The following is a 23,738-nucleotide window of genomic DNA, read 5'->3' as shown; positions in this document are numbered from 1 at the left end:
GGAGCACAGGGCTTCGGGTAGAGGTTGGTGACGCTGAAGGAGGTGGTGGCTCAGAAAAGAGAGAGCGACGGAGAAAGCCCGAATGCTCGCGTCGCGTTGCCGAAACTTTTTTTTTTTTTTTCTCTCGAGAATTACACGGTACGCCGGCAAAATGGAGCTAAGTGTTATTACACGCACTCCAGCCAAGCTGGCTGGCTAGCTAGCGGCGGCGCATCGACGCGCGGCCAAGGCGTCCCTTCCCTGTTTTTCCCCCTCCCCCTCGACGTCCCCGTGTATATATGTACAGTGGTCGTCGTCTCAGCCTGTCCGAACCACACCCGCAGAAAGAAAAAAGAAGAGAAATGATAAAGACAGCGGAGAATTAGGCCCTACTTCGTCTTGCATCTCCCTCGGCTTGTCACGGGGACAAGCGAAAGTGCGTGTAGGTTCTAAGGAAGAAGAAAGAAAGAAAGGAAGGAATAAGAAAATTTAAGTATCAGTGCTTGCTTTGTGGTGCTCGCTAGCTGGCGCACGCGCGCCGATCGCGCGCTAGACGGTAGAAAACCGGGCTGTTACGTAAATCAGGATCGTTTCACTCCGCATACGTCGCACGCCTGATCGCTTTTCTTCGTGTGGTCGCCGAAGAGCGCTCGAACGCCGCACACATTACTTTCGCAACTCGGTAAGCCGTCGCCGCCGAGCCCCCTGACCAGCGCCGGGGAAAAAAACACGGACTCTGTTGTGCGGGGAAAAAGTCCCGTGTACACATCCAAGCGTATATACAGGCAGGCAGAACACGCATACAGAGCCGAACACGAGGAGTACTTAGTGCGTAGAGGCGTGAGTTTCTTTCGCGCCGCAAAAACATTCGAAGGAAGGGTTTAGAGATGATTAGAATCAGAAGAATTTTTTTTTGAGCCGTCATCGGCTCGCCGTAACTACCGAATCATTTCTTCGCGGTCGGAGGAACGATCCAACAAGAAACGCGTTTATTCAAATTTGTGTTATCTTTCCCAAGCATCGCGCTTTAATTTACTGGGTCAAAACTTCGATATCCAAGCCCTAGGTTCCGTGACAAGTTTGTTGAAAGAGCGCTTAGAGCCATACCACTGTAAAAAGAACCTGTCTTTGAAAAACAGAAACAGAAGCTTGTAAATATTTGGCCCCGGCGCAAACAGCCGCCACCCTTCTAGAGGGATTATAGTGGAAGACGGTTTACAAGTGGGAAGTCTGAGCTGTCTGCGGACGCATGCACGTGTTGCTGCCTGCAATTTGCGCATAGAAAACTACAGAAGTGGAGTTGCGTAAGGGAAACACCTCCGTGGTCTTACCAAGAAAGCGAGGACAACTTATGTCCCTGTCGCGCGAGCTCGGCTTAACTCCTTTCAACTCCCTTCAACCAAGGTAGTCTTTGACTCAAGGGAGATGCAGGCCGTGTATAAACAGCTTTTAGCGAAAGCAGATCGATCATCTTCCTCGAAGGGTGAAGAGAGTATACTCTCGTTTACAGTGCGCTTTGCTTCCCAGTAGTTAAATAAAGTTTTTCTTCGATAATATTATCTTTACCGGAAGTTATATTAGTTTTCATCGCATAAAGTAAGTATTCTCGATAGGTTAGTTATGTTTAATTCTAGCGATAACACTATACTAAGTAGGTGCTTTACGGCCGGCCTTGACTACGCTATTTTTATATTTGCTTTGATCACGCACACGCATGCTCGCACCTCGATATTGCTGCCGTATGGCCCTGCTCAGAGCCAGGCCGCACGATGGTGGGCTTCAGTAGAACGTTATAGTGGCCTAGTTGGTTCATTGCGCAAAATGACAAGGACAGGAGGTAAAGAAGAGACACGTGGTGTCGTATTCGCTTTTTTACCTCATATCCTCGTCCTTTTGCGCAGTATCTATCCATCCTCTACTGTGATGGACGATGCAGTTGCGCAATCTGCACAGCCACCGCTATATATAGCGACGCGTCAGAGCTGAGAATTCGCAGAATCGCAATTCGTTGCACAGACATCGCACAACGCCACACATAGTGTCCAGCAGAGCGGACAAAAGCTGTGTGCTGAGCCCATGCTTGTCGTTTATTTGCAAACATGCTTCTTTTTTTAAGATGATTGCATTTTCTGAGAAGAAAAAGAAGTGTCAAATACATTTCGGTTGTTTTTAAGGTTATTATTTTATGTGTTTGTACTGAATGAACAGCGCGTAATGGCCCATGACGGATTGTCTAAGAAGCTCGTTGCAGAGCGTATGACACGGTGACAACTCCTTTAAGGCGATACTCCCTTACGCTGCGTTAGGTCAAGAAAGTTCACGGGAGTTCCCATGTCAAGAAAGATCACGGGAGTTCCCAGTTGGGCTTGTGACAGGGAGTGTGACCGGGGAATCATACCATCGTTCACATACTATTTCGGAAATATGACTTGTTTCTGTACCATCTGCCGTTAAACCACTCCCGAGAGCGCATTTCACTAAAGTCTGCACTGAAGAGGATTCTGAACTTGTCTTTTTGCCGCGGGAACTCGATCTACACGTTTAGTTTAGTAACTAAACTCGATCTACACGTTCCTAGCATTCTTAGAAACTGCAACTTATTGCCCTGTATGGCCGATTTCCCTAATTAAATCGAATTAACGTCCGGCTCCCGCCCTTTTTTTTGAATTCTGCCTCGTACGATGGGCGGAGTCGACCAACGCGTGAAGTTCCTTTCAGCCAGCTCCGTGGAGGCTTTGCTTTCGCTTTATTTTGTTTTTTAGGTTTCCATGAATAAATAGTTTCATTCGCAGATAATATAGCCGCAAAATAAGCCCGCAGAAATAAAAATACGCGCGGACTATTTGCTATTACGGACTACTACGTATTACTCCGCCGATGGCAGAGCGGCAAGCCGCCACGGGACTGCGTGAAAGGCACTCCACGCGTTGGTCGCCTCCGCCCACCGTACGAGGCAGAATTCAAAAAAAAGGGCGGGAGCCGGCCGTTAATTCGATTTACTTTGGGAAATCGGCCATACAGGGCAATAAGTCGCAGTTTCTAAGAATGCTAGAAACGTGTAGATCGAGTTCCCGCGGCAAAAAGACAAGTTCAGATTCCTCTTCAGTGCACCTTTAACTTTTAGATGGAGCATGCGCAGTAGTTAATTATTAACTCGAGGAGAAGATTGGTAATTTCAAATTATTGATTCCTTTAAATTGGCTGAGATCAGAATAATTTTCTTGTCTTCGAGCACACAAGCAAAGAGTGTAGGAAAGGGTATGCAGAAGAGAAAGTGGTAGTTGAGGCTGCGTAACTGCTCCACAAGGTAGCGCTACGATCCTTATGATCGCTAGTGACGTGCGACATCCTACTCTCACTCGCGATTCCAATGAAGCGCGTGCAAAAAGACACGACACAAAGGAAATCTCCACCGTCACAACTGGGCTACAACAGCCCATCACTTCGCCAGTCGGGCGTCATTGTATTCGCTGCGAAGAGGAACAGTCTAGCGATCAGTGAACTACAACGTGATGTGAGCCACAGTTCCTACTCTCCCACACAGGCTTAAGCCGGGGTGCAGCTCAGCCTGAGAAACACTAAGAAGTATACGACACACTGCCACCAGCACCTTCGATTCGAAGAACGCGGGGTACTTAAATGTGGGAGCGCGTACGCGAGCGCGTTGGTTGCCAGTCTCGATTTCACGATCGAATTCCTTCGGGGCTGAAAACAAATTGGCCCTTAAGCTCAAGTCGAAAGCTCTGCCGAAGCCGAGGACGTTAATCTCAAGACGCCTGTTTGCAAAGAGGGCGCTTTCGAAACGCATTAGAAACCGACCGCTAGCTGGTTGTAGAGAATTATAAAGGGTGGCTTTTCCAGCGGCTTCATTGCACAATTGTCTGTCTCGCTTCTGCACTGCCGTTCCCTCGTGTCACAGAGCATTTGAATGCGCCCGGTGAAACCGTTTTCTAAACTGCACCCACACCCTTCCCTCCACCGCTTCTTATATTCAATACGAGAAAGTGAAGCAAAAACCGGTTTCACCTTCTGCCAATGCTTGCGCCTGTAGAAAGCACCAAGGAAGCTTCGTCGACAACTACTCAAGGATAAGTTTTAAAGCAGAAAAATAAACTGATGACTAACAAAGAATCACCCGCGATTGTTTCGCATCGTGCTTCCTAACTCGAATAATAATAATCATACTGAAGAGCGTAAAGAAGCGTTTAGCAGCGGCCGCCAGCCCCCTCCAACAAAACGCCGCGCCCAAACCGGAAGTAGCGGCGCTTTCGGGAACGAAGAAGTCGTCTGCATCGTCGTCTGCGTCGCATGCGCCAGCGGCTACACGTATAGCAGACGACGACACAGCAGAATCAGCGACTGATTTACGCCGAAGATAAAACAGGAGCGCCCAGAGGCGGCGGCCGCCCCGCCAAAATGGCCGCGGCTTCTCCTTTGGAGTAGCCCGGCGCGAAACATTAACCCCCGCTGAAGGTCCTCGCCGAGACGGGGCTGCAGTAATAAAAAATAAAAATAAAAACATGTATGTATACAAATGAATAAAGGAGTGGCTTGGCTCGTCGCGTAAGCCGAGCAGAAGAGACTGCAGCTGGGCCGAGCTGTAGGAGGAAAAAAAAAAGTTTAAAGAACGCAAGGGAAAGACGGAGGTTACAGGGAGAGCCGAAGCATTCAGAAATTTTGTTTCGCTCTCTCGCAGCAGTTTAATTAATGAGGCTTAGAACACAAAAACGGCGGCTTCAGAGGGGCCCATAGCTTGAAGGCGCGACGGCCTGCTCTGCAGTGCTTAGAAGAACGGAAGCCAAGCTCGTATAGACACTATATATAAGCAACTATAGAGGTACGTGTAGTGCGGAGACGCAGAAGGGACGGACAGGGTTGAAGCAGTGCAGAAGAGGGGGAGAGGTAGGGGGAACGTTGATGCGAGGGCAGAGCGCAGTGTATAAATGAGTGCGGAATGGGGTTCCGCGGCCCCGATAGAAACGAGCCACAACCAAAAAAAGAAAATACTCCTTCGTATCAACAGAAGCAGCCAGCCAAGGGGGCTAAGCAGTTTCTTCTCTCGTAATTTCGCGAAGGCGCAAGACTCACGGGCTCCCGCTATCGCGATCGGCTCAATGCGGCATTCTTTCACGGACGGACGGCGGCTTCGGTGCTGGATTTTGTTTTTCATCGTTTCTCGGCAGTCTTTATAGGTGGCGTTAATATACCTGCTGAGCACCCATTCGAAGAAGGTATACATAGCGAGCAAGCTATACCCCAGCCTATCCATCGTTTTCTATGGCCTCGTGCGGGTGTTTTTTGTTTTTTTTTTAATTTCCTCTGCGCTTACCTCAGGGGCGTCGAAGCTCCTTATAACTCAGACTGCAGCTGGGCTACAGACCCTGCCTCGGTCAGCCTGGCTTCCTACCCATGTTACGCGGAGTTGCTGGAAGGCTATCGCGAGGCATCGGAAGATGGACGCCACGGTATTCGAGGGGAAACAAAATGGTGGGCCGAATCAATTAATTCGCTTCTGTATTTACTGGCGTACACGTAAGGCCGAGGCCAATTTAATTACCGTCAGGGGTCATGTGTTCGCTTCGGATAACGCCGATAGAGCTGTCCTAAGATAAAGTGGGGGCGTGAGTCTTGATGAAAAAAAAAAAATCAGCAGCGGAAAGCTGTAGAGGGCTCCAGCGATGCGGTCTGCAGTAATTGCGTCGCTGACATTGCCGCTAGTTCACCCGCGGCCAAAGTTGGCTATAGGGGCCGTGCAGCGAGGTAAAAAAAAAAAAAAAATTGCCGTAAGGCACTCCTTTTCGCCACGCAAAATAGACGTAACATATGCGTTACGTGAAAGCGTCTTCGTTTCTTGTCAGCGTTCGTTTAAGGCGCCGTAATATTACCGCAAGGACACTTCGGAGGGCTTCGGCAAGCGGTAGCAATTTCTATCGCCCTTGCGTTGGTGCTAATAATAGTTTTAGTGGTGGTGACGACGTAGTTATGTGCTGGTTAGAAGAAGCACGACGCTAGTAAAGCCGGTGTAATGTCCTCACGATGTCAGGCAGGAAGGCGAAAACGAGGAAAAAAACGCTTAGTTAGTGTCCCGCGTTGCTCTCAGGCTTGGGTTACTTCCTGTTTGCACACCTGTTTGAAATACGACGTACAGCCGTTAGCAATTTGAGACGGAATGAAGTTTGAGCATTAATTTATTGGTTACTCCATACTTATATGTTAGACAAGTACAGACTTTGCGGTTTCCTAACAAGTTTTCCTCTTTACGTATATTATTAAAAAGTAATTCTCAAATATTGCTGAGAAATTAGCAGAACATTCGCAATTTCTTACAGAAAAGCGTGTTCCCTCTCAAACTGCTCATGACTGTACATACGGAGTAGACTGCCCCACTGGATATGCATAAAATCTGCCCTTGCATTCATTCGAACATTTCGTGCAGAATATTCGCTTTCGCAGAATCGCATTACGGCAGCTTTACTGCGGCCGCCGGTGGATTGTTTTAATGTTATCTTTTTCATCCTTTAAAACAGCGATTAATATATGTGCTACGCTTTAAAGGCGTTTGTGTGTGTTCGCACCATCCATCATTTGTCTGAGTCATCAAGCTCGTTCTGAAATAGAAGCGTATTGATATTCTATGCCCGCGCGCAAGCCTCGAGCAGAGTGTCTAATTTGATCTCGCTGTTTGCATCGGCTAGTAAGCTATATTATAGTTGCATGCAACTCGAGAACGGAACGGCAGATGCCTCTCAAAGGGCGTCTACCGATTTTCAGGGCGTCGAGTTAATCGCTGAATAATCTCCAGTCAGCTGGGGCTGATCCGTGGTTAATCATATGGCACTATAGAGTTGCAAGGGTTTAACCCGGATTAACCGCGAAGTCCCCAAAATAACTCCACTCCATTGGCTGGAAGGCTTCTTTTGAGGGGTATTTGAGGCTTCGTTCTTGAGTTTTATCCGACTATAGTTCTCTACAGGCTACGCCTGGTCGGCTTCACTTGCAGTAATGTGCCGCATAAATCCTGTATAGTTAAAATTCCATAAGGAAGTGCAAAATTCTTCTTGGCGCCTCATGAAAAGTGCTCGCAAGATATGTTCCCACCGGTGACATCAAAATGTTAACAATTAGGGACTAATTCTTCATTAAAATTGATTTAATCGAGCGCGGCCATACGGCTACGAAAGAAAGCTGTACTACTTTGCCATTAACTTCACAGTTGAAGAAAAATTAGTTCTGGTCAGGACGCCTAAGCGGTGGCTCAGTGGTTATGGTGCATGGCTATTGATCCGAAAGAGGCGGGTTCGATCCCGGCCGCGGCGGTCGCATTTTAATGGAGGCGAAATTCTAGAGGCCCGTGTACTGTGCGATGTCGGTGCACGTCAAATAACACCAGGCGGTCGAAATTATCCGGAGCCCTCTACTACGGCGTCCCTCATAGCCTGAGTCGCTTTGGGATGTTAAACCCCATAAACCAAAACTAACCAGTTCTGATCCGGGAACCGAACCCCTGACAACCGCCTGCCTAAGGACAGCAGCCCCTAACCGAACTAAGCTAACCAGACCTCTAGAAGAAGCAGAAAATGTATATATTTCGATGTATTCACGGCAAACTCCAAGGTGAAGAATATTTGGATATTTCCATCGGGGAGTGATTGCTGATTTGCATCCACCTGAGGGCGTTCATACGGCTACAAAGGAAAGTTAAATTCAATGTATAAAACTGATAATACGTTATCTTCTTCTGGAACGTGAACGAGGTGCGCGCTTCCTCTGGACGCATCAAAGCCTAATTTCCCCGCATTTCACCTCTATATTCTACCATGCACCGCTATGTCCGGACAAGTTTCAATTAAACTCAAGTACATCCCCACCTCCGGTGTTTTGTCCGTCATGGCAGCTGCCGTTCCTCCATCTCGCAAAAGAAATGGAGCATGCCCATGCAAATGGACGTTCCATGAAATTGCCGAACCCGACACCTTATTTGGCGGCACCTCCCCCCGACATGCGCATGAAGACAGCCTCTGTTGTTGGACAGTCAAGCAATACGCATGTTGTTTGAAGTGATCGCGTATATGTGACCGCCGCTCCTCAGCCTCCTGATTGCACTGTAGTTAGTTTGCTTTCTTGCTCCAGTTCCTGTGAAATCTGGCCCTACGTGAGTGATAAGTGCAACGGCTCTAATGTGCAAAAGAAAAATAACTACACATAGTCGCGTTTTATTTACCGATCGCCGCTCAACGTTATGGTTAGCGACATCATTGATAAAACTCAGCGTTCTGCTGTTTGCCCGTCTATACAGACAGGCTACCGTGTTGTTCGGCAGAGTGGCCGAACCTCAATCAAAATCTGGAAAACGGGCTCTGCATATGCAGATCAAAACTAGAGTAGTTTAGGAAGGCGTTGGCGGGTAATTGCGTTAGCCTCCGGTGATTGGGAGCACGGCGGAATATGGCGACTCCCTCGCCCGAGGCATGGGCGCCAGCTACAGCCGACACTCGAAGAGGTCACGTGACGGACGTCGATCCGCTAGGCGAACCCGAGAACCAAGGTAACTCGCGCCTGGACGACAGCGACGGGTCATTCATTTTGTGGCCCTGTTCGAGTTTATGCTGCACTTTTCATAATGCGCCAAGGTGGGCTGGCAGAACGCGTGCTGCCCGAACGGCCTCAGCCAACGAACGCAGTGATTACGAAGGAGTTTTAGCGTATCGTTACCGTATGCTGATAGCCGTCAACAGCGCATGCGCAGATAAGGAAGGGCCAGTGGTAGCGTGTTCTACATAGAATTTCTCGAAATTATCAAGATGGAAAAGTGGAGCCACCGTCTATGCGAGTTTCTATAGAGCAATAATTCGTCAATCTCGCGAATTCCGGGAAGATGGGCTTCAGTGTTTGCCTTGGATAATGTTGGCCAGAAAACGCAAACTAACTTTGCCGCTGCTCCTCGATACGGTAGCTATAGATCTACCCCCCGTCGCCGCGATGGTCACGAGCATGTGCAGATTGTGCAGACTAAATTCTTTGAATAGAGCGTTGATATCTTCTGTGAGAAATTTAAAGTAAGTGAGTGTTTGGTATACTAGGCTCGTATGGCAATTAGCAAAGCATTTTTTTTCGATCTGGCTCGAGAACAGTTGTATCGCTCCAACCGAATCCACGCTTTCAGCACAACTCTATAGCCAGGCCAAGTTCGAAGTCATAACTTCCCGGCATTCCCGCGATGATTAGTGCCGCGTCGCCACCTATCCCTCTATGTGTGATATATGATTAAATCAACCTCCCTGTAAGGTACCGGTCTACGGTAACGCTATGCTAAAACTCTCTATTTTACTAGCCTAAAGCAGAAAGCGGAAAACCAGCCATAAACCACTTAGACGGAGCCGCCCCTTGAAGCCACCCTCGCCGAGGCGTCGTCGACATAAAGATTTTAGAAACACTGTGCAGTATCAGCAATACTTATTCATGGTAACAGACGAAAAATAGTCGCTATTATTATTATTATTATTATTATTATTATTATTATTATTATTATTATTATTATTATTATTATTATTATTATTATTATTATTGTTATTATTATTATTATTATTATTATTTATTGTTGTTGTTGTTGTCATCGTCTGCGCGATTAGCAGCGTCAGAAACAACCAAGCGTCGACGGACGTTGTGGAGAAAAATCTCAAAAAGACGAAGACTGTGCACTCTTAACAGAAAGGACTGAAAAGGGTGTCAGCTGTTCTGCACTCCCTTTTGTAAAAAAGAATGCGCTAGAAGACAGATTACTCCCTTTTACTCCCATATGGGCATATTTGCGTTTAGAGGATAAGCTAGGACACGGCAGGCTAAGACACTTACGGAGGTTTTTTTTTTTTTTTTTCCGTAAGGACCGACCGATACAAAGAGAAAGCCACATATCCGAATCCAACTCCATGCCTGCTAATTTGATGTGATGCGATTTTGATGGTGGATACTGGGCGCCTTATCAGAACTCAACCCGCTGATCTGCGTCACTGTCCTCTGGGCGCTCTTTGTCGACCTGTGTAAATGAATTCGTATTCGGTTAGCGCCCGTGTTCGGCAAACAATGCGAATAAAAAAGAAGTGAAGTGCGTTCCGCAAAATAAAAGCGTTGAAGTCATTAATGGCAGGAGGGGAGTTGATCACACGGATAATATCTGGCGCCGGCCACTTAACGACAGCGTCTCTCCGATTCCCCCCGCCCATTAAACCTTATCTTTCGACGCGCGATTCAGCGCAGAAAACTTGAAAATTATCGCGGTCTCGATTGGATGCATAAGTCGCATGTGGCTCACCTTTTCAAAATTCGACACCTGCTGTATCGATGTACAGCCCTCGCAAATTAAGCAGCGCCCCAGATGTAGATGATGTATGTGATTGGAGCTGTGGGCGTCGAGCTCGCGAGCCTACCTCAGTATACTTGAGCCGCATAGCAAGTAAAAGGGGATCTCCAATCCGACCCTTTGTATTTCAAGTTAGTCTCACGTTACTGTAAGAGAGTACTTTCGAACTATCTTGCCGTGATGGGAACCTTGCTATAGCTCCCTTGCAGATTTCCCTGGACTAAAGCATTTGGCAGAAGATGAGCCTCATTATTCGTCGATCCCATCCGATTGCTTTGAGGTCTGGCTTTGCGGGCGCTGTGTTTCTGAGGAGAGTATCTTGGTGAGAAAGATTGGAAGAGTGAAGGAAGGAATTATAGAAAAAAATGCAATAAAGAGCGGAGATATATTTGAAAGAAATGACACCGAGGACAAACTGAAGTTGGCCTGTATTGATAGATTGCCGTGTTATAACGGCAAAGAGCGCACTTTCACAGAAAACAGAAACTTTACAAAATACACGGAAAAAAAAAAATGAAATACAGATGTCGCCACCACCTACTGTTTTCTCAGGCAAACTGCGTCGGATCAAGCCCGTTTTATCGGTGCAGATCTCTGAAGCTCGACATCACGCGGTTCGCTAAGAACGGTGATCACGGAGTCTTTTTCGGTTTGGCGTCACTAGCTTGAATGGAATGGCGGGAACATTTTTAAATATAGTTTTCTCGGCAACTAACGCATCTTATCATCATCATCATTAGCCTGAATGCGCGCCCACTGCGGGACAAAGCCCTCTCCCGTATCTCTCCCATTGACCCTGTCCAGTTCCAGCTGCGACCACCCTATACCGGCAGGCTTATAAGGTTTGAATCTTTTACTGCTGTACAAGCATAAGCATAGCAGTAAGAGCCACAGAACCTACTCTGTAAGCAGGACGAGAAATGGACGATTTTGTCCTGTTAAGATCGCTGCGGCTTGAGTCATCAGTGCGACGCGGATGTTTGTCAGAATAGACGTACGCGTGGTTGCCTATACGTGCCTTTGGCCAAGCGTAGAACCTATCACCTGAGCGCACAGTTTCCTCGGAGTCGGGAAGGGTGAAAATGCTGCCTTCAGATCTACCGAGTTATGATGACGTCACATTCCTGGTGTTGTTGGTCGTTCTCCTGTCGTCAGGAAAACCGCGTCCTATAATAAGGGGACAGCGACGTCAAAATAAGGAACGGCGACGGTGTTCCATCATATTTAGTGTCACAAGCGGCTCTGATAATTTTTTTTTTTTAAGAAGTGCGCGGCCCTTGCAGTTTTTTTTTTTTTTCGAAACACCGTTTTTTATGACGTACACAGCGTGAGAGCCACTTTGTCACGGCTTGGCTTTGCCACTTCGATTTTCAGGTTTCAGGCCGCGCGCTAGTGCTTGTTTCGTAACTTATATTTGGATTCTGCCCAAAATACAGAACTCACTTTTAATTCCTGACATTCGTATATTGCGCTCTCTGCTGCTTTCTTACCGACCGTGAAGCCAGTTAGTATTGAACATTCAGAGTAAAAATTTTCATTTTTTTTTTACTAAATTCCGAAAATTTCAGTTTTATTTTTCCTCCCTGCGCATTGCATGCACTACGTTGTGTAAAAGAGCTTGCTGATCTTCTTCGTTTTGTTTTGTATTAAATTAGTAGTCAACTTTAATCTTCTATATAATGCGCATTCAACCCCTCCACGTCATTTCATTAACCGTATGGGGTTCTCGAAGGCTAAATAAATTTTCTAAAACAAAACTTATGACGAGAACATTCTGCTACTGACCGAGCTTGATTAGTAGCGATATTAAAAAAAATGCTGGTGATTTAGCATTCCTAAGCACGAAATATTGCGCGAAAATTTTTTTGTAGGTGGACACCACCGCCACGTACCTGAAAGCGCGATTGAAGCATCCACTGACCCAGGGAGCCAGTTGTTCGCTTTTCCTTTTCTCAAAATCAACGGGGTCTACAACTTTAACAAGGCCAATGAACCTGTTAAAACACCATTAAACCAAACCAAACCAAACCAAACCGAACCCACAGAAGACCGGTGGCCTATGCTTCAGTGCCGCGTCTTTAAAAACGTGAACGCAACCGCAAGCAGCGCTCATCTCTTTGTCACTACCGCCACGTATACCTCAAAGCACGATTGAGGCGTCCATTAACCCACGAGCCAGTTATCTGCGTTTCCTTTCCATTTGTGACTGCGCACCGATGCAAGTTGATGACGACGATGATGTGCAGTGCACAGCGCAAGATTCTTACTTGTAACGAAGACTGCGCAAAAAAGACAAACACAGAAGTGACAGACAAGTGTCCCCATCGCGGTGCTGCGCCCGACCAGTGTGATGAAAAACACTTGCTGTGGACTTGCCCGGCTACAGCTTCCGTGAGACGACGTTTCCTAAGAAAGGTTGGCCTGCGATGGGATGTTGCAGACGACTATAGCAAGTGGACTCAAGATAATCGCTTTATCGCGAACTTTTGCCGCTTTTTAAGAGAGGCTTGTTTGCACTCCTTTTTATAACTTTCTTTCCTTTTTCATTATGCCTAATGGCAAACAGCTCGAATAAAAAAAAAAAGAAGACGACGACACGACACAAAGAACGCTTCTTTGTGTCGTTCTTTGTGTCGTGTCGTCTGCTCTTCTGTGTTTGCCATCTTTGCACTGTCTTCGTTCCAAGTATGAATCACCAACCAGCCCAGCACTATGTTTTATTGATTCACAGCGTGAGAGTGTGGCGGTTTAGCAGGAGGCGTGTTTGACTGCGGCGATAGCATATGCGCTCTTATGCAGTGGCCACCTAAGCTGATCTGTTCGCGCCGTCGTGGGTTCGAAACCCAATAGCAGCCATATCTAGTTTATTTCTTCAGGCATCTGAAGAAATAAACTAGAACGCAGACTCTCCCGTTCAAGTATGAAATAAGTGCATATGAAATAGCATCTGTTCAATCGTATAAATATCTCGGCATCACATTTTCTAACAAACTTAATTGGTCAGCGCACATAACAAACATAACAAACGAAGCCAATCGCACTCTTGGCTTCCTCCGTAGGAACTTGCGACTCGCTTCTGCTTCAATTAAAACATTAACATACCTCACATTTGTCCGGCCGAAGTTAGAGTACGCATGCTCAGTCTGGGACCCTCATCAATCTAACCTTTCAAACACCCTCGAATCAGTTCAGAATCGCGCAGCTAGATTTATTTTTTCGGACTACTCGTATCACACCAGCGTCACTGCACTTAAATCTGAGGCTAATCTTACTAATCTCGAGTCCAGACGTTGCATCTTTCGGCTCTGCCTCTTTCATAAATTTTATCACAGCCAACTTTGTTGGCTGTGATAACTTGTTTCAGCTGTGATAACTTGTTTCAGCTAACTTGTTTCAACTTGTTTCAGCTATCCTGCCAGCTCATCGCTTATCAAGCCGTACCAACCATCCCAAAACAGTCTACCCTCCCCCAGCACAGACTACAGCTCATCTTCGCTCATTCTTCGTGCAAACTGCTCGAGACTGGAACGGCCTGCCATTCGACTCCGTGCACCACTCCGATCCACTGCACTTCAAGGCTGCCATCCAATCTTCCATTAGTGACACATTCAGCCCATCCCTCATGTAATACCCCATTCCTGGGGCATTTGAGGTATTGATAATAAATAAATAAATAAATAAATAAATAAATAAATAAATAAATAAATAAATAAATAAATAAATAAATAAATAAATAAATAAATAAATAAATAAATAAATAAATAAATAAATAAATAAATAAATAAATAAATAAATAAATAAATAAATAAATGAACTCCGATGAAATGCGGTAGGAGCAGAGCATCAACACGTCAACTCGTTCTCGTGTTTGATGCCAGCCCAACAAGGCTGCAATCGTGAACAAAGTTGCGATGAGAACAACGGTCGCAGTAGGCATTGAGTTTTTCCGCATCGCACCGCAGAGGTCAACGCCCTGTTGACCGTGAAAGCTCCGAGTGTCGACTGCTTTTCTTCCGTAACCGAAGCTGACTTAGCTGAAAGCTCCGCGGCTCTTCCTTCTACTTCAGCGCGCGCTGCATTGTCAACTTATTCGACGAGGCGTACAATGCTGATGAATAAACGCAGCGAAAAAACAACGACAAAAGAGCGGTGACGGGCGAGGCAGAGAACTATCAGCCACTTCCGTCCACAAGCAAGCAGAAAAAAAAAAAAACGTTCTCAAAAGCGACAAAAGCGAGCGGCACACGCACTCGCAAAAGCTAAAAAGATACCGTCCCTTCAGGCCGGCAAAAAAATAAAAAAAATAAAGGCGGACCGTGTTCGCACCTACAACTACGTACAGTGCGGAAAACGCTTCGTAACTCTTTTCTTTAGTTCTTCTTATCTCCCGGTTCTGTCACTTTTGCATCTGACCTCACGACTACCTTGTTACAGGAAGAGAAAAAAAGAAGAGAGCGTGTTTTTTTTTTTTTTTTTTTTTTACTGCAACCCCGTACTGCAGGTGTGGAAACATAATGGCGTATCTTGTCTTAACAATTTCCTGTGCCCATTCTTTTTTGCTGAACTAGGAGAGACAGAAACAAAGCTCCAAGACTTTGTCCTCTCCTTCAGAGGTAAGTGAGAGCGGTTGAGGCGTAGCGTTACCTTGCTCTTTGATTATCAAGGAGCCAAAGAAATGCGGTGTCAGCAAGGTCATTCAGGGTCACATGACAACGCAGCACAAAAACTTGAAAATTGCTGAAAGTTGCCTTCACTAACGACACCGCGGCATATCTGAAGAAAATTCACTTGTATCAGAAGGTGAACGCGGGAGTTTTCGGTTACGGCGTCCTACGACACTGCGTTGACCTGCAGAAAATCCCCAACTCAGCTATTGCCGCATTGAGACCGGTACGTGGAGAACAGCACACCCCCACGCCCTCGGAGGTTCCGATTACCTGCTAGAGAGGGCGCGTGTATATTCCACAAACTCCCACGCGAGCATGGCTTCAGGTGCGGTGTGAGCTCTTTCCCGCCAAAAGACGCGTCCAATGCAGAAACCATGTATACTTATACATGTCACGTCCAACGCTTCGTCGCCTAGTCTCGGGTCATCAAGGAAACACGTTTCCTTTATCTTTTCCCCAAACTGATGGGAACACCCAGGAAGGTTTCCCGTCGAAGGAGGAGGAGGAGGAGGAGGAGGAATATACGACAAGGAAAGCGAAGGCGGAATGGGTCGTCGTGTCTAGTCTTCAAAGAGCGTGCCGCTAACAAGCTTTCTTCGTCCGCAGCCGGCAACAATACCACCAGGTAAACACCACGGTGGCCGACAGAGGGCGTCACGTGCTTTACGGGCATAGGGACACGGACCTCGTGCAACACGGAACATGCTTTTCTCCAGAGACCGCTTCGAGCTAAAAGCACCGCAGGGAAGTAATGCGAAAGGTGAAGAAGGCTCAAACCTTTTTTTTTTTCGTTAATTGTTGTCCTTTTTTTCTTAAAAAAAAAGAAAGGTAGGGTTTTAGCAGTGTAGAGGTCGCCATTGGGAAGAAATGCAGCGGCATACGGAAAAAAAGGTAAAAAGTACAAAGATGAAAATAAGCAAAGAAAGCCTGCCGCCTCTCGTTCGGCGATATAAACCCGGTTGACCTTCCGCAGCAAGGATCGATGACACGAAGAGTGCTTCTTTTCTTGGGGCTCTCCAAAAGTGAAACCTACAGCTGCAAGGCTCCTACAAAAGACGTTAGAGAGTTCGGCGTGTCACCTTGGTAATTTTGTAGCTGCCATTTTTGGCCTTGTGCCGCCGAGATAAGTGTAGGACCAACTTTCACCGTACTTCGTCGATCAAAATAATTTTGCCGCTTTCGTTCGGCTTAACTATAGATCGCTTCGCAACCTGTACGTTCTGGACACTGCTATATTGAGTGAACAATTTTGACTGGCATTCATACCTGCTGTAGGTGTTAGCAGCCCAGAAGGTGTTAGCAGCGCAGACGAAACAAGGACGGACAGAAAAGGGAACGAAACACAGCTCTGCCCGTCCTTGTTTCGTGTGCGCTGCTAACACTTACCGCATGAAAAACCAACTAGCCCAAGAAAATACGATTCATACCTGAGTAGTTAATGCCGGATATAGACATTGGCGAGCAGTTTCCTTCGTAATTTTTGAGGGTTTGATTCGCACCCTTGCTTTTGACTCTCTTGGGAAACAAATGGCTCATCTTTCCTTTGGTGTCAGAGCTCCACAGGTTTGACCGGCACTAATCACATGGGCAGTGCGAGAGTTGGTTAACACAACCTTCTGTACAATTATTTATTGAGCGCATTTACGTCATATAGTCGTGACGTCGGTAGCTGTATACTCGAAGTCAAGTTAATTTATGCGTACTAAAAGCATGCCACAGGCTGGACTTCATTCAAGGCGGCCAGGTGACGACTACTAAACCATATGGAGGGGTTAGTAGCCTTATCGCTTCAGGCTACTCAGTTTCATATTTGTTATAGAAATAAAAATGCGAAGAAATGTAACTCCACAGAAAACGCCAGTCCAGGCATGTACGTATATTAGAAAATTCCCCCGCAAAAGTGCTAGCTAATTGTCTGATTTTGATAATTGTCTTGACTTAACATCCTTTGATCCCTGGGAGTCCTCATCTGACTCCTGGCGCAGTCGTACAGAGGTTAAGCGATGCGCCACTGACCTCTGATGGCAGGTGCTGCCACTGGTGGTGCTTGTGCGAACTTCTCACGTCCTATCATTATCTGCCACTTGTGGTCAGTTTGATCACAACCCGGTGGGCAGGTTGTCATGACGCCACAATGTCACGTGACTATAGGTGGCCTACCTAGGTTGCTTCTCCGCGGTTTCTTGCTCACAACGCCGACGCCGATGAAGACAGAGTCTTAAGGCTAACACGTTAAAAAACTAAACGAAGCATGCTAGCACGAAGTTCGCAGCAACAACGGACAAGAAAATTGATATTTAATAAAAAAAATGCGAATGATGCGAACAAGACCAGGTAGTCGGGAGACCAGCGCTCACACCCCAGTCAACCATACGCCGTTGCATCACACATCTGGCACAGCTTTAGCAAATGCACTGAGGGCACTTTGTCGTCACGAGTATTATGAACAACAGGAAACTGAGTCTGCAAACCTGAACACCATTAATACGACCGCATTCAGGTGGTAAAGGGACAGAGTTAGTACTTGCCACGTTGCGATCGAGTAAATGGTACTTTCGATCATTTACATGACTGACGAGATATGCCACGTGGATAGGAATTAGGCCATGTATCTAAGTGTGAGTGGCACCGAAGCCGATTCTCTATTTTGTGCGAAACACGAAAAGCTCACTAACGAGCAGAGACGAAAGAGAGCTTGGGAGATGAGACGACCCAACCAACTGAGGTGATGAGTCAATGAGTGCGTTGTAGCGTCGCGTGAGTCTTTAGTAGCGTGATGCGCACGTATACGATGTTGCGTATATTCACCGGACATGTCCTAACAGGGTTAATAGTTTACACTTTTAAGTTATGCCGCTAGCAGATCCATCGCAACGACACCCTACCATCAAAATCTGTGCTCACAGGATCATATGTCAATTGATGCCCGCTTTCCGACTACACAGCGGTTAACAAAAACTGACGCATAAAATGCAGAGCGCGAAATTGAGGTCTCGACTAATGCGCACCGATGCAGGCATAACTGTAAACAAAAAAAAAATTCTACCTGTTAACGCAGTTCTCGTTTTGTAGTTTATTGGTCACTGCTTGGTTTTCCTCCTGTCTAATGTCTTTTAACTTATCTAAAGCAGAGATAATGTAATTCCTACAGTCTATAACCTTAATATAGCTAGCTCGCCTTGAACTTACGGCCACTTACAAGTACCATGGAGTTAATCTTCAGTCTGACTTAACTTGGCATTACCATATTAGCACCGTCTTTGCATCAGCAAACCGCGGGCACGGTCTTAGGCGTAATCTGAAGCATATGCACCTTCACACTTTAAAACACTCTTTCTTATGTCACAATGATACGCCCGAAAATTTAACGCGCTTCCGCCATATTAGATCGTGATCAAGCATGCGCCATAAGTAACATTGAACTTCCGCAAAACCATGCTGTTCGATTTACTTTCTCTGATTACTGACGCTTCACCAGCATCACAGTATTAAAACAATGTGCCGGGTTGGAACCATTATCATGTCGACGCTGCTTCACTCGCCTAACCTGATTTCATGAGCTGCATCATCATGCCACTAGACACGATGACTTTTTTTGTCAACTCCCTGCAATCTTGCTGCGTCTGGACATTAATAACAAAGTGAAATGCGTAACGTGGAACAAATCCTTTTAAGAGAGACCACTCATTCCCCGCAAAATATTAGGCTGGACTAACCTGCCAACACACTGCAACTGATATAAAAATTTCTTGCGATAAAGCAGTATGAGCTAACAGATTTCGAATTACATATTGTTACGTTAGGTGCAGTTTCCTATTTTGTGTATCAATTGTTTAAGGAATTCAACAATTTCTGCTTCATAAACCCGCTGTACATATTTATTTCGTGTTATTTGGGGTTTTGTTTATGCGCAGTATCTGTTATATTTCATATTTCTACTGTAACAGATGCATAATTAGTTGTATTACACGCGACTGTACTGTACTTTTCACCTTTTTTATGTTTAACGAATGCCCTTTCCTGCACACATTTGCCCCCCCCCCCCCCCCCCCTCCCTCGTAAGACTACCGCACGAGGACACCTGAGAGTATTGTGAACAAACAAATAAAGTTATGCAACTCGATCGGCTGTATGCAGGCGAAGCACCGACAAGCATGATCGTTTTAAAGGACCTGTGTTTGTTCCGCCTTATACGAAAAACAGTAGGTGCAACTGAGACGCACACACAAACATGCAAACATCGCGTGAATATTAAAAATAGTACAATTCATTGATCTTTACAATGCTTGCCGGCAACGGAACTTCGCTGAAAGAAAAGCCTGGACAAATATTTCCAGCAGGAATACAGGTTTCGGTTCTCTCACCGCCGCATTCCAGCAGAATACGTGCACGACGTTCATGCCGTCCGTTTAATTACACGAATCCAAGGACTGGCGGCTGCTTGTTCGCGGAAACGGAAAAGGTTTGGCATGGAGTCATTCTAATTTCGCTGCCGCCCCAAGCGACGTCTATTCACTCATTTTTTTTCCCTAATGATTAATTCTGACAGTGGATAGCCATCGTTCCTGTTTTTCCGCTGTGCCATGAGTATACATGATTGTATGCAAATGTCGGCAAACGATAACAGCGATACCGTGATAAGTCGCGAATTGACGCGCTTGCAGAAAACAGAACATCGTTTTCGCGAAACTGAACTCCTCGCTTCTCTTTCTTATATATACAGCGATGTGGCTCAGCTATGGAGAACAATAAAATAACCTTCGCGAGAAATTATAAAAGAGAACGCAGCAGAAAAATAGCGAGAAAACGAAGGGCAATAAAAAGGGAGCCTTGAAAAGAAGTCTCAAGACGAATGCACGGAGAATACCAGGTGATGCGGAAAAACAAGATATCTGCCCGCCAGGTTAAATTATTTCTGGGCGCTCAGTTTCGCGGTGAAGCCCTTTGTTGGCTCTCATTGACTGAATGCAGGTTATTGAGTGCAGCCGCAAGCGGCGTCGATAAATTGAAATTAGCAAATCATATATGAAGCAAACATAACTAAAAATGTGCTATGAAAGAACTGTGAAAGAAAACAGAGATGCAAGTCGAGGCTCTAGGAACTTGTGGGGAAAAGGTAAATGAGTCAAGAAACATGGGAAGTGTGCATGGAGGTGGCGCTCACCATTTCGTCGCTGTCGGTTTGTAGCACGAGCATATACTCCTTCGAGAACGGCGCTGGGGTTGTGCTGAGGGTCACGGACTCAGTAGTAGTAGTCCAGCCGGCAGCGGAACAGAGCGTCGCCTCCGTCGGGGCCCAAAGTCGTTGTCTTCGTTGTCGCGCAGTTATCCCCGGACGAGTCGCAAGCACCTCCGACACTTCCATGCTGGCCGCGTCGCAGGGTCGCAGGGGAATGGGACTGCAGCGAGCGTCGCCACCTCGGCTGAACGCTCACCACCGTGGCATGCATGGCGTCCAGGTACAGCGGTGGTTGCTGAAAGCACTACACCACAATGGGCCCGCGCTCCGACACCCCAAAGAACGACAGAAAAAAAAGAAACGCGGCGTTTTCCTTTAACTACGAGTCTTGAAAGATGGAGAGGAGGAATGTTTGCGGGTGGAGTAAAAAAAAAAGCGTATTGTCCTTGCTCCGCGGCTTCTACCTTGTTTTTTTAAAGTACGGCCCTTTGATGGTTTTTTGGTGTCTTCAACCTTGGGAAGGGTCCGAAACGCCTCGTATGTCAACGTCAGGTTCTTGCACGTCCATTCCGGGCAACTTTTTTAGTGGCGCCCTTTTCGTCCTGGCGATACTTGGTTTCCGTTATTTGCGGCGAACGTTATCAATGAAGTGTCTTTTATTGATAACTTGGAGTCCCTCAGGCAAACTTCTTGTAGAATATATTAGTTGTTTATGACGGTCTCAGAATTTCAGCTAGACTTCAGCATTAATGAACGGAATGACATCAGTCCTTGATGCAGTTTTTGATAACCCAATTTAGGCACAACCTTTTGACATATGTCAGACTGTATTTTAATTGCCCTAGTAACGGACCATTAAAAAAATGGTCTTAATGAGAGACGTAGCATACTCGCCAGGTTATTTGTCCGTTGACGAGTACTTAAGCACGCCCCCAGGACTTCTGAAAGACTCGAGTCCAGATTTGCTAGCTTTCCCGGGGCCGCCGCTGAACTAGCAAACAAGATTGCTTGGGCTGGCTAATCCGCAAGCTCAGCCTACGTGTCTTTTCAGATAAGAACAGGTATTAACACGAGAGATTATATATTACTCTGTAGCACGGTATCGCAATAGAATACTAAAGTTTTCGCAGTTCAGAAAATAGACACTCGTAAGACTACGCAAGGGCGACAAATCGATTAAGTCTCTTCAAGGACACGAATACTGCCTTTGATATCAAAGCAGTATTTTTCCTTAATGAAGTTTAGAAGAGGCGTCACGTGACTGCTGACGAATGTCGGTTCAGATCATTGTTTCATCAAGCCGCATCACTCAAACCGTATCTCTCCGCAAATCCAAAGAAAGCACTCGGCCAAGGGCACAGGCTCACGATGGTCGGCGATGATTGAGGACTGTTTCACAATGGGATGCACTGCAGCACGCGCTTGTAGCACTTACGGTGTAGAGCACACACACCAGGTTTCAGCTGAGCAATAGTGCTTCGTTCACCGCCAAGGCACAAGGTAAATGGACACTGCAAACAGCAAGTCGGCTCGGTCAATTTCCGTTAAACGCCTCTCAGGGCTCGAATTACTTAGAAAAAGCTTCGCGAAAAAAAGCCAGGTCACGATGAGGTGGATAATACACTCCGCACTGGACGCCAGCGGACCGTGCCCATATGACACACGCGAGGTGTTGTCGCAAATATGGCAGAAATGGTCTTGCAGGAGCACGTGCTTGAGTCTGGCGCCTATCAAACAGTTCAGTTCCACAGGATCGTCATACTACCGGCAGCACCAGCGCACAATAGAAATAGAGTGCGTGTGGTACCGTTTCCAAGGACGAAGACCTGCGCTCTTGGTACGACGCGCTACCTTCCTTTCAGATCTCCCGGTTTCTGCAAATTCACAGTAACAGTTCCGAGTGTCTCAAGCCACGGTCGACACGTACTCTGGAAAGCACCACAGAACAGGACCCGCAGAAGACACAGACGAAGAAATGCTACTTCCAGTGCATATCATCCGCAGACTTTTGCAGCACTCCTCGAGCTTGTCACCACGTGATGACGTTCCCACCGTCGCTCCACCGAATCACTCTTGTGACGCTCCTCTCGCAGTGCGGTCCAATTAGCAGGGCACAGGACGCGCGCAGCCGGCCGACTGGACAAGACGTGTGTCGGCACCGGGCGCGTGACTATCGGCGCCGTGAAAAGCGCGCGCGAGAAGCAAGCCTGCTGGCGCGCTGGCGTCCGGCCGTGGCGGCCTCTCTGGCTAGCGAGACATTCCGCCGTAAGCGGTCCAAACGGTCTGTGTGTTGTGTGTAGGTAGTAGTAGCCCAGCGGCGGCGGCGGTGGTGGCGCAGGGACGCCCTTGCCAGGCCAGAGGGAACGTTTCGCGCGTGGAGAGAGGAGATGCCCGTCTCGGACGGGGACCACCTTCTTCTCGGCGGCGGGGAAGGCTACTCTTCTTTCCTGCCTCGCGCGACCACCCTCTCGGTTGCTCTGGCCCCTCGCCACCACCCGTCGCAGTCGCACCCGGGCGTCTTGCGCTCCGCAGTTTCCCTCCTAATTCGAGCAGCTCGCGAGCAATTTACCAAGTGGCCCGTTGGCTTTTTACGCGCCCGCTCCGCTTGTCGTCCCGGGCCGCGTCGTCTCCTCCACCTTTACATGCCTCGCTTGTTTTTGTTCTCTCTCTACACCTCTTTCTTCTTCTTCTTCTTTCTCTCACCGCCGTCCGCGATTTGCCTGCCCCCCTGGGCGCTGGGAAGGTGGCAGTTCTGTGCTCGTCAGATGGCAAGTGTGGTACGTAGGTGCCGAAAGGTGTACGCTACTTCCCCAGCCCTGTTTCCTGGGAGTGCACTGGTTGAAGTCAACTCTGCCCTCCAGCGGGCAGGTGCCCCATCCCCCTCCCTCCGCAGCCTTCGGGTGGTGGTGATTAATTTGTCAATGCCCGGAAATCTTCTGACCCAATTGCAAGGCGCGACCACTGAACTGAGAAGAGAGCGATTCATTATCTGCCGCTGCCCAGGAGGAATGCGGACAGCCCGCGGTATATGCAGGGTGCGATCGAAGAGCACGTCGGCGACAGCGCCATGCAAGCGGAGCAATGACCCGCAGCTGTTCTCGTGCGCCGTAGGCAGCTCTTTGACGAGGAGACATCGTGCAACAGCCATGAGAGATGCAACAGGCGGTAATGAACAACCATGTCTGCACAGCAATCAATGCCTAAAGGCCATTGCTAATTAACGTTAATACACAACACTACCACGTTCGAGGGGCACCGAGCGCTCTTGCTATGCATTCGTCAATGTGTACGCATCCTGCCCTATTTTTGAATTAAGGTGATGAGACTGAATTGTTTTTTCTTTCTACCTTGTCGTTTGCCAGAACGTGATGTATTGCATGTATTACTCAGATGGTCTATTTTTGGCGCCAGCACTACTTACTGCTTTCATAACTATTTTTTTCTAGCTGCTATTTTGAATAGAAATTCGACAGGGCTCTCGAGCAGCAATTCATAGAAGACCTGCATTAACCAGGAATTTGTCACAACGACACTGTAGAAATATATTAAAGTCTTC

At 47.1% G+C, this 23,738-nt stretch overlaps 1 protein-coding gene across 1 annotated transcript in view; it reads right to left on the bottom strand.

The window, feature by feature from the left end:
• Positions 1–22,456, bottom strand: part of TfAP-2 (transcription factor AP-2) — a 194,570-nt gene extending 172,114 nt beyond the window's left edge. Inside the window, exon 1 of the mRNA XM_089551718.1 lies at positions 20,168–22,456. Coding sequence (XP_089407844.1) covers positions 20,168–20,368 — 201 coding nt within the window. The 5' untranslated portion in view covers positions 20,369–22,456. The remainder of the gene's footprint in view (positions 1–20,167) is intronic.
• Positions 22,457–23,738: the final 1,282 nt, after the last annotated feature.

Source organism: Amblyomma mixtum, chromosome 7, assembly GCF_055824585.1.
Source record: "Amblyomma mixtum isolate Tamu chromosome 7, ASM5582458v1, whole genome shotgun sequence".
Classification (NCBI taxonomy): Eukaryota; Metazoa; Arthropoda; class Arachnida; order Ixodida; family Ixodidae; genus Amblyomma; species Amblyomma mixtum.
This window is presented reverse-complemented; position numbering and strand designations above follow the sequence as displayed.